Source organism: Austrofundulus limnaeus, unplaced genomic scaffold (assembly GCF_001266775.1).
Source record: "Austrofundulus limnaeus strain Quisiro unplaced genomic scaffold, Austrofundulus_limnaeus-1.0 Scaffold24, whole genome shotgun sequence".
In the NCBI taxonomy this organism is placed as follows: domain Eukaryota; kingdom Metazoa; phylum Chordata; class Actinopteri; order Cyprinodontiformes; family Rivulidae; genus Austrofundulus; species Austrofundulus limnaeus.
The window spans coordinates 97,084-107,589 of record NW_013952426.1 but is presented as its reverse complement, the minus strand read 5'-3'; the positions used below and the strand labels follow the sequence as shown (position 1 = coordinate 107,589).

Here is a 10,506-nt window from a genome sequence, read left to right as displayed (position 1 = left end):
TGGTTTGATTTTGAAGAACATCTTCATCCAGGGCCAATTCTTGACTCCCATGAACGCTCGGATGTTCCACTGGATCACAAGTAGAGCATCTCTGTGTACAGTAAAGATGCATTTTGTGAACTTGAGCTAGATTACTATTAGAGATTAGATTTATAGCTCGAGCACAACCTGAATTTGGGCCGGGTTTGGGACAAAATTATATTCTTGATAGCTGRGTTGGCCTTGGGCTTCTGTGGCATTTTTTAAATTAATGAGGTTACAATCCAAAMATTGTGCTCATATTTAGACGTCTTATTTTGCAAATGCTGCCTTCCTGAAATTTGGTATGCTTGTTTGTCTTTGTGTCTATGGTGTATAATGATGTGATTGTGATGCTGTATTTCTGAGTGTTTTATGTGCTGCAGAACAGGAACCTGCTGTAAAACAGCAATTTTACTGAGTCAGGCTTGATTTTTAGTAATTTTTCCTGTTAAATCAATCAATCAAATCAAATAAATTACTCCCTCTGTTCTCCTGCTGTACATCACACAGCTCAGCAGGCATTTCTTTCACACCGAAGACAGTCAGAGGAGGAAAAACCTTTTTTGCTAACCGCGGGGCAGAGATGGAAACAAGACATGAATGTAAGAGGCAAATCCACAAGCAGCTCTTCCAAGCTGCTCATCTGGCTAATTTAACAWCCACCTTCTGCTGTTGGAGTTATTTCTTTATTTACCTTCGCTCAACAATCTTCTGGAATTCAACTCTTGCCAAAAGACCTCGTGAACGAGCTTGGATACCAGTGATGATAAGTGCTAATCGATCATCTCGCATCTCTTCAAGCTGACCCAGAAGTCCAGCCTTGAAGAACACCTGTTTTTATTAGTAAACACAAAATACTTAGTCATTTTCATACATTGTCCAAACTTCATTCTCTATGRAAATAGATGGACTACCTTAGTGTGTCCTAGTTTGTATTGGTTGTGGTCTATATCCAGTGAACCTAACAGTTTTTCAGCAGCCTTCTTGTTGTCAATGAATTGGCCCTCAGGAATTGCATTGGGGTTCAGAATACGATACCTTTGAAGGAAGTATATCAAAGCTTTTTTGTTGTAATTTTTGTATTTCATTACATGATTGTTCATTAAGGACAAACCTCTGCTTGAAGTCTCCATAGAGGATCCTGTTGGGGAAGCCCTTCCTGCAGATCCTGATGCCTTCCAGCACACCRTTACAGCGCAGCTGGTGCATCACCAGAGGGTTCTCCATGGCCCCAGGAGTCTTAGTCTCATTGGGGATGATGCAGCGCACAAAGTGAGGGTGAGTYGACCTCAAGTTGGTCATCAGCTTGTTCAGGTTCTCCTAAAAATATACCACAAATGACRCAATATCATTGCTGGTATTATTACAATTATGCTCCAGGAAGATAATTAATCAATCAAACAGTTAATGATTGAATTGAAATGTACATAACAATCGTACCCTGTGCAGGGCAGATACAGTTTGGAAAGATGAACCTTTCTTTTTGCCACCACCTTTCTTTCCACCAGAATCCTGAGCTAAATAATAAGAGAACATTTATCATTACAAAGAGTCAAAACATCAAACTTTAGACACTGTTAAATTATAACAGTAAAGTTGTGGCTCTTATTTATGTTTTACATGTTATGCAAATGTTMACATACCTGAGTCAGCTCCTGCATACCCAACAAAAAGCAAAGATAAAAGCTTTACTGTTGACTTCTGGAAMAGACCAACAACAGTCTCATTCAGAGGATCCTTGTTTTTCACCAGCCAGTTGTTGATATTATAATCAACAGTTCCAGCATAATGAACCAGGGAGAAATGAGCTTCTGCTTTTCCTTTAACAACTCTAGGCTTCTGAAAGTTGTTTGATTTTCCCAGGTGGTTGTCATAAAGCTTAGCTTTAAAGGTGACATCAGTGGCTTTAGGAAACATGCACTCCTCTTCAAGGATGGACATGATACCCATAGGCTGATGATAGTTTCATAAAAAAATAAAGATTTTAGTGAGAGAAGTAATATGTTTGGAAGTTCTCAAGAACAATGTATTTTTGACAAATCACCTTTTCAATCAGGTCAATACAGGCCTGCAGATCCATTCCAAAATCAATAAACTCCCATTCAATTCCCTCTTTCTTGTACTCTTCCTGCTCCAGCACAAACATGTGGTGATTGAAGAACTGTTGCAGTTTTTCATTGGTGAAGTTGATGCACAGCTGCTCAAAGGTATTGAACTGGAAAGACAGAAATGATCAACATTTAATGATAATCATATAACAAATGATTGCATAGTTTCTGGCTTTTCTCTAAACTCACATCAAAGATCTCAAATCCAGCAATATCCAACACTCCAATGAAGTACTGGCGCGGCTGCTTTGTGTCCAATGACTGATTGATCCTCACCACCATCCACAGAAACATTTTCTCATACACTGCCTTAGCCAGCGCACCGATAGCATAGTACACCTAAACAGGGAAATAATTACCGTAAGAGCATTGTGAAAATTTTACTTTACATTATAATATACCAAAGTGCTCTCTCATACTGTAGTCCTCTACATAACTTTACCTGAGCGACATTTTGTCCCTTGGTGACCCACTCATTTCCTACTTTGACTCTTGGGTGACAAAGACCTTTGATGAGGTCAGCAGAGTTCAGGCCCATTAGATAGGCGACTTTGTCAGCATCTAAGTAAAAACAAATTATATATAAAATATAAGAATATCACGATGGCGGTGGTGATCTTCTAACAGGCTGAGGCGACTGTCGATGGTGGTGWCAGACTGAGGCAACAGCCGATGGTGGTAAATAGTCGATTATAGCTGACAGCCGATGGCGGTAAATAGTCGATTAGTTATAGTCATTTGCTTCATTGCAGTTGGAGAGACTTAGGATGAGACAGTTACAGTAGCCTGGTTTTCATCCGTTACCCTTTATTTTTTTATTTTTGCATTTTGAAGTATTGTATTAGAAAAGTTTGATAAAAAAAATGGAAAATTTGAAAAAAAGTTCCTCAAATTTGCAAGTATTTTCTTTACGCTTGCTTGTAGTGGTTTTTGGATTTTCCAAAAAAAGATTGTGCAAAAGGGGAGATGGGAACACATTTGCTGAATAAGTTCTGACGTGATGAACATTTAGGCCCAACCTCACATGATTAATATCCTGGATATTCCCATAAGAATTGCATTCTTTCTCTATGTCTCTGGACATCATACTGTAGCATGTAACATCGCCAATACTAGTTGATATGACAGAACAATTACAACTTGCCCAATAGCAACACATTCCTGAAAACTTATCACCATTGTCCCGAGATGTGTGGTCCCTGCTAGTTTTCAACCTCYACCTTCTGTTACAGCCATGCGTAACATCGATGTTTGATAAAACTACGCTTTGAGTAGCCTGGTTCTTTTGCTCCAAATCAGTAGATGGAAACAYGCGTAATTTGCAACATAACGGTAGTTCATGATGATATGTCTCAAACTAACCTGTTCATAGTACTGTAGTTGATTACATAAGGTAGAACTAAATCTCCACATCTACTACAAACAGTAATAAGAGTGCACATACATWTCAGCTTCTCTTACCTTCTGTTCCATCGGCCTCTGCCTGCTCCTCTCTCTGCTTCTGCTTAAACTTCATGTTACCAAAATGCATGATGGCACCAGTCATTTTGTAAATACTGTTCTTCTCTTCTTGAGTGAAGCCMAGCACATCAAAGGCATCCTAAGTGAAATCAATCAGTGCCATTTTTGTTTCTATTTAGCTTCAGAATATGATTTACTGAACATTTTTTGCTGTTTTTGGTTTCAAGGTTGAACTCACATCAGTGGCCAGCAGCTCTTCAGAGTCGTTGATGGAGGCTACAGTTGTCTCTCCTTGGGAGATGAAGGCGTAGTCATAGGGGTTGTTGGTGATGAGCAGCATCTCTGGATGTAGATAAAATATTTATTACATAATATCTTACGTTTTTAGGAAAAAATAATTAGATGTTTTTCATTCACTTACCAAGTAGTTCAGGCTTCACTTGAGACAAGATCTGATAGAAAATATGGTAGTCCCTCTCAGCTTTGAGCTGGTAGGTCACTCGTGATTTTTCCAGAAGGTCTGTTTTAGGGTTAAAAAACATGTTATCTTAGTGTGTTTCTGCACAGAATAACTTTTGTTGGCTGATGGTCATGTTTGGTATGACCACAAATTTGAAAGATGTAAGCATTTTTTACACAAATGGTAAGAACAAGTGAGTGTAATTATTTTGGCAGTTTTATATAAGCCCCCACATTCAGAATTTACCAAACCCTCATATATATATATATATATATATACATATATACAGTATATATAAGGTTTTGTGTGGCTTTTTGGGTCATACTACTTGCTCAGACTGAGTTGATGTTTTAGCTAAATAGAAAACAGTTTTCTTGTATATGTGTATGCTAGTCACACCATGAACAGGAACACTGCCTGGTGGTGTATCCTGATTCTCTAATAGTGAGATAATAGTGAACAGAGCTCTAGCTCATGGGCTTCCAAACTYGTAWATGCCATGGCCCCCCATACAAYATTAGCTTCAGSTCAGGGACCCCCTGAAAACCCACAAACAATACAACAAAATRTGTAAAGAARCWTWCCCCTTTTTTAACTATTCAACAATTATTACATTTGTTTAGTTAAGAATTTTATTAATTAACATGTTTTAAACTCTATAGTCCCACTGAAAAATCAACTTTTAACAAACTGTTGACGATAAGAACAGAACAAAATAAATCAAAACTCTCTTAAGCCCTCTTAGAGAACATTTCAATATATTATTATAAAATGTATTTTAAAACAATGGTTTCATTTTATTATGATTTAAAATGTTTATTCGATTTTTTTTCTTATCTTCCATCCAGGTTCCTGAGGCACCCCTAGCACACTCTTGTGACCACTTTAATAAACACTGCTCTAGCTCATGCACTTTASAAAAGTCGGTGTTCAGATGTAAAAATTTTTTGTACTTACAGGTCTCAATGTCAGCAGAKGCCAGCTTTCCTCTGTTGTCAAAGTGAATTCTGATGAATTTACCCTGAAAAAATAGCTGAGTTAACATTCATCTCTAATAGGGAGAATATTCTTTGTCACTTAGAAACTCAGTTACTCACAAATCTGGACGAGTTGTCGTTCCTGATGGTCTTGGCATTACCAAAGGCCTCCAGAGCAGGGTTAGCCTGAATGATTTGATCCTCCAGGGTGCCCTGATATTAAAGAGCCACAGGTTTAAAGAAGCTTAAAGAATAAAGGCAACTTCGGATTTATAGTTCTGTGATTTTAGGAGACCATGTAGAACAAACCTTCTTTTCCGCAGCAGCATCTTTCTTCCCACTGGGGACAGCAGCAATGCTGGCAAAGTACTGAATGACTCGTTTGGTGTTGACAGTCTTTCCAGCTCCAGATTCTCCACTGAGTGGAGAACACACCGAAAGTTTTAGGCTATGATCAATGAATTATGACTGATTAAAAGATTTTCTATCACAATAACTTACGTGATGAGGATTGACTGGTTTTCTCTGTCTGTCAAAACAAGTAATTAAAATAATAATGGTGTGATGAATGATTGATCAAAATCACAGTAAATGATGAAGCACAAAGTAAATGATGTACCTGCCAGCATGTACTGGTAGGCATTATCAGAGATGGAGAAGATGTGAGGAGGAGCTTCACTCCTCTTCTTTCCTCTGTAGGCGATGACCACCTCCTGGTTGTAGACCGGCAGCCACTTGTAGGGGTTGACAGTCACACAGAACAGCCCAGAGTAGGTCTGCCATGACAAGAGAGGTGTAGAAAAAATGTTTTCAGATGCTAACATACTGTAGTTTAGCAGTTAGAAAATGTAAACCCGCCCTTTAACTCACATAGATCATCCATGCTGCGTAACGCTCTTTGAGGTTAAACAGCACAGCTGGCTCATGAAGGAAGGTGAACATGGCCATGTCTTCAATTTTATCAAACTTAGGYGGGTTCTGAGGGTGCACATCACACTCCTTCACAGTGACGGTCTGACAAAAGAAGAGACAAATCTCACACATAATGTCAAGAGTTTTCATTTTCATTTGAACAGAACCGATATCATACCTTTCCAAATTCAGTCTGGACAGTGACTTTGTCGCCATCACGTGTTGTGACAGATGCTTTCACATACTCAACTTCAGGGTCCGGTACAAAACATTCTTTCTTCATGTCAAAGGGACGAGTCTGGGCCTCTAAGCGCTCCTTGTCCGATTTTCTCAGAAAAGAAGCAGCAGCCCCAAACTCTGCCATGGCGGCATCACCCATGATTCAACTTTTGAAAAACAAATAAAAATTAAATTAAGTATTTGGTATGGAGTTTTTTTTATAATGAATATTTTTGCACTCATATGACTTTCGTCAATACAAGACCTAAGAAATAAATGACAAATTATTTAAAACTTAAACATTATTATGTAATAAAATTGTATTTATGTTTATTTATAACAAACGTTGTCTGTGTTTACTGTAGCCTAAAAAAAACAGTTAGGTCTCCACCCTTTTTTATTGTAAATGTAGTAAATACTTAACTATCAAAGTGTCTCTAAAATGTGACTCTGAATAGAAAAAATAGAATTTGGTATCTTAAACTGAGTTGCTCAGTCATGTAAAAATGTTGCTGTGAGTTTACCTGAGTTGTTTTCAATCCAAACCTGAATACTTGCTGTTTAGATTAGAAGCAAAACACAAGACAGAGTGGTTAAAGTTCTTACAATAGAAATAGAAATTATATTATGATTTGCTTAAGAATCACTACATTAAACAGACATATAAAACAATAGGAGAGTGAACTTCAGAGTAATTTTATCAGAAATCTGCTGATCAGTTATAATAGACATTTGTTCTCACCTGAGTGGACTGTTTTACACTCAACCTTGTGAAGTGAAGTGATGGATCCAGTGCCCACCAGGCTTCCTCCTCTTTAATAAAGACTGTAAGTCACCCAAATATGGGTATGAATATCAGAGAAATGGCATCCAGTGGGTTCGTCACAAAAAGCATTGTCCAAATTGGGCCGAGCCCACTGCTGCTATTTGTTGCTCTCACCTTGAACAAACGACTGAAACACCAGAGTGGACATGACAAAGAAAGGGGAAGGCAGGAGGTAGGGGGCAGGGACAGACCGCTGTCAATCAAATCATTCTCATCTTTTCCAATGAGTTTTAGCTTCTTCATATCAAACACATTTTTAAGGATATTGAACTTTTAATGACATAATTTTTATCAAAGCTTTTTTATATGATGGCTTAACTCCGTGACTGGCAAAACCTTGAAGGATGTTGTAGTAACTGGCCACCCATTTCCAAAAATTAAATAATATAGTCATCAGAGTACTTAGTTTCTATTGTAAGAAGTTAAATTGCTCTATCTGTGTGCTCAAACCTAACCTAAGCCCACCATACAAGCACAGCTTCAACTCAGACATTTCAAGATCCACGGTTCAACAATAGCCTGTCCAGGGATAGGATATAAAATACAATCCGAGATGAAGAATAAAGAGCTGCAGCTGTTGTCTGCAAAGAGACAAGACAAGGCCAAGGTCACAGTTGTGAAACCCTTTTGTTRTCACTCACCAAGGCTCGCAGTTAGGTCTCCACCCTTAATCCACCCCTGGCCACTTCCARCATGTCTGCTGCTGCTAAAAGAAAGGATACAATGCAAAGACAATGCAGTTAAACTCAAGTTCATATGACAGTAGACAGTACCTGATATCAAGCACCACTGAGTGATAGAACTGAAGTAACACTTACCATGTAAATAAAAAAAGTTCTTGTTTAAAATTAAAAGTCTCATTCCCAGATAAATTGATAATGGAATATTAGTYCTTTCTTTAACTTCTCCCCTTTTTGTAGGAAGGATCTGAAATTTTGGATCAAGTATTATTGAAAGACAGTGCATAACACAACTAACACCTCAGTTAAAATATACTATGGATAGAGATATTTTATGTATGTTGAATCTTGTGCTTTAGCATAATCACCTCTCCATAAGCAAAAACAAAAGAAATTTTTCAGTTTACCTCAGCAGTCAAGAGTCAATATTTGAGGAGAAACAATTAATAAAATATGGTATTTTGTTTCTCATAACCCTATTTTAAAATTAACATTTTCTAAAAATCTTTTTTTTATTGCTGTAATTGTTTGAATTACCTCCCCAGGATGGCTATCAGATCTGGCAAAGACTACATTTAACGTGTGTAAGTTGTGCAGGTGATGTTGCACTCTTTTTTTTTTTCATTTAGGTGTACAGTTTTATCTTGGCAGTAAGCTAATTTTAATTTACAAGATGTTGGTAGATATGCTTGCAAATACATTTTCTTTTTCCTAGTTTTTGGACTGAAATGCGTGTTTAACAGTTGCACTAATTGAAAAAATATTTGTTGTAATTAAGTTTAACTGTGTGTCCTAGAAAACCTTGACTTTCTAACTTGTACAATTACATCAAATGTGTTTTTTCTCGATGTATAGAAATAAATTCATAAAATTTGTGTATAAAAAGCTGAAATCTACAACAGGTTTATGKATTGAAAGATAATACATTGTTGTGACCTATAGGCCTCTGTCCAGAAGTTCCCTGCAGCGACTGCCCTTGGTTTGCTCCTGTTGACATGACATTGTTTTCTTCTCTTTATTCTTGAGCACAAAGATAACTTGTGAAATTCCTGCTGGCTGCCTTTGAGGGCTTGGCAGTTCAGAGTGTAGCTTGGGGACAGCTTGTGATGCAGGTGCTCAGGACTGTTTTTTTTTTTTTTCTTATTTGATCAGCAGCAACAGGTGATAAACCCAAGAGCATCTAAAGGTATACTACAATGAATTCAATAAATGTAGTTTAATATTAAATGATTTAAGATTGTCCTAACTTCTTCAGTTTTAAACTCACATCTAAGAAACTTTAACAGTTCAAGCACGGACATGAACGCACAAGGGAACAAAAGGAAATAAACACCAAAGTATCATTAATTTTGGCAATTAGGAGTTTAAATAAGAGAAGTTATCCTGATCAGAAAAAAATTCAACCAAGTTGTGGTAAAACTATCTAACATTACACCTCAGATTTTGAATGAGAACTCTGTCGTCACTATTTCCGTTGCATCTTCTCCCATGAGGCCCTGTCCCTGCTTGCCTTTGTACTTGAATTTTCATCTCCTTTGCTTATCCATTAGTCTATTCCAGGCTCCAGAAGAGAGCACTTGTTGAATCATTGAAGGTCTCATTCTCAGCTGTCCACAGTCTTTGAGTCACATGAGAACTCAAAGGAAGGCGTGAGGCACCTTGCTCCACTTAAGTGGAGAAATTGGATCCAGCAAAGCTATTGGTAGTATTTGTTATTTATTGTTTGGAAAGGTCACCTCTAAGGGGAGTAGATGGTTCACACATTGTCTTCGCTTCATTCATTTAGACTCTAGACGTCTGTGTGTGGACTCAACCTGAATACTTCTTGTTCTYTCAGGACATCATAGAATTATCCAAAGGTAATGTTTATTTAAATCTTTATTGCATTGTCACTCAAAACTGTTGCATTTGATTGATAAAATGGTATGTCATTAATTAGGTAGGGCCCTCCTGGTGGACATCATTAAAGTTGAGATTACCTGCTGTCAGACTCCCTGACCAGGTTTGCTTCTGTTCTGGGATTCAGTGGGCCTTTTCTTATCTGACGACAAAGATGCTCATTKCCCTTCAGCAACTCTTGTTAAGGTTAGTAGTTGTGACTCTTTTAAAGCTGATATTTGTACATTCATGTCTGTAATCTTACCCAAAATAAATGTATTACTGTAGTGTTGTGCTTCAATCTTTTTTACCCAAATGTATAGACACTTTGTTGTTGTTGCTCCGTAATTACAAATGTTGCTCTTCTTAGAGTAATGCTGCAGKTTCAAAATGCTGCACACATTTGTTAAAGGCTTGTAAGGAAAGGTGCTAAAATTAATGAGTGCATTAACCATGATATCTAAATTCTGTCTAAAGCAGTGAGCAGGTTAGTAAACTCATGCAATTTGAAAATCTAAATGTTGATTTTCCTCAGTTGCAAGAGCATTCAAGCATTCATAAATAAAAATTTTGGTTTTTCGGTAAGAACATCTGTGTTGGGCTGTGGGAGTCACGTTGTTCTGTGTAAAGCATCTTAGTCTTTTATTTGATTCTTTTTCATATTTTACATATTCAGTGTGCATTGCCAATGCAATGCACACTTTTGTGATTCGTTTCCCATCCAAGTCATCTCAACTTTGCCATGCTTCTCCTCCTGCATACTTTGTCCTAGAGCTGCCATTGTAATTTATATCTGTAAAACCCCTGTGCCAAATGATGGCTATGCCTTTTCCTGCCTGTAAAACTTATAGTTTTTGAAATATTAATGTTTAATAAATTATAATGGCAGTCAGTGGAGCCTTGTGTTGGTCCAATACTGCCCCCTGCTGCATCTACACAATATGGTACTGCACCATAGTTTCAT

General features: G+C 37.5%; 2 protein-coding genes across 2 annotated transcripts in view; both read right to left on the bottom strand.

Moving 5' to 3' along the window:
* Nucleotides 1-8,203, bottom strand: part of LOC106514910 (myosin-6) — an 11,844-nt gene extending 3,641 nt beyond the window's left edge. Inside the window, exons 1-14 of the mRNA XM_014004444.1 lie at nt 6,901-8,203; nt 6,683-6,715; nt 6,118-6,325; nt 5,898-6,041; nt 5,647-5,803; nt 5,529-5,556; nt 5,337-5,445; nt 5,148-5,240; nt 5,008-5,071; nt 4,012-4,110; nt 3,829-3,932; nt 3,591-3,729; nt 2,572-2,690; nt 2,352-2,468 (exon numbers count right to left, since the gene is read on the bottom strand). Of these exons, the coding sequence (XP_013859898.1) occupies nt 2,352-2,468; nt 2,572-2,690; nt 3,591-3,729; nt 3,829-3,932; nt 4,012-4,110; nt 5,008-5,071; nt 5,148-5,240; nt 5,337-5,445; nt 5,529-5,556; nt 5,647-5,803; nt 5,898-6,041; nt 6,118-6,318 (1,374 nt within the window). The 5' untranslated portion in view covers nt 6,319-6,325; nt 6,683-6,715; nt 6,901-8,203. The remainder of the gene's footprint in view (nt 1-2,351; nt 2,469-2,571; nt 2,691-3,590; nt 3,730-3,828; nt 3,933-4,011; nt 4,111-5,007; nt 5,072-5,147; nt 5,241-5,336; nt 5,446-5,528; nt 5,557-5,646; nt 5,804-5,897; nt 6,042-6,117; nt 6,326-6,682; nt 6,716-6,900) is intronic.
* LOC106514903 (myosin-7) overlaps nt 1-10,506 on the bottom strand; it is a gene marked incomplete in the record, with an annotated part of 76,545 nt that overhangs the window by 5,906 nt on the left and 60,133 nt on the right.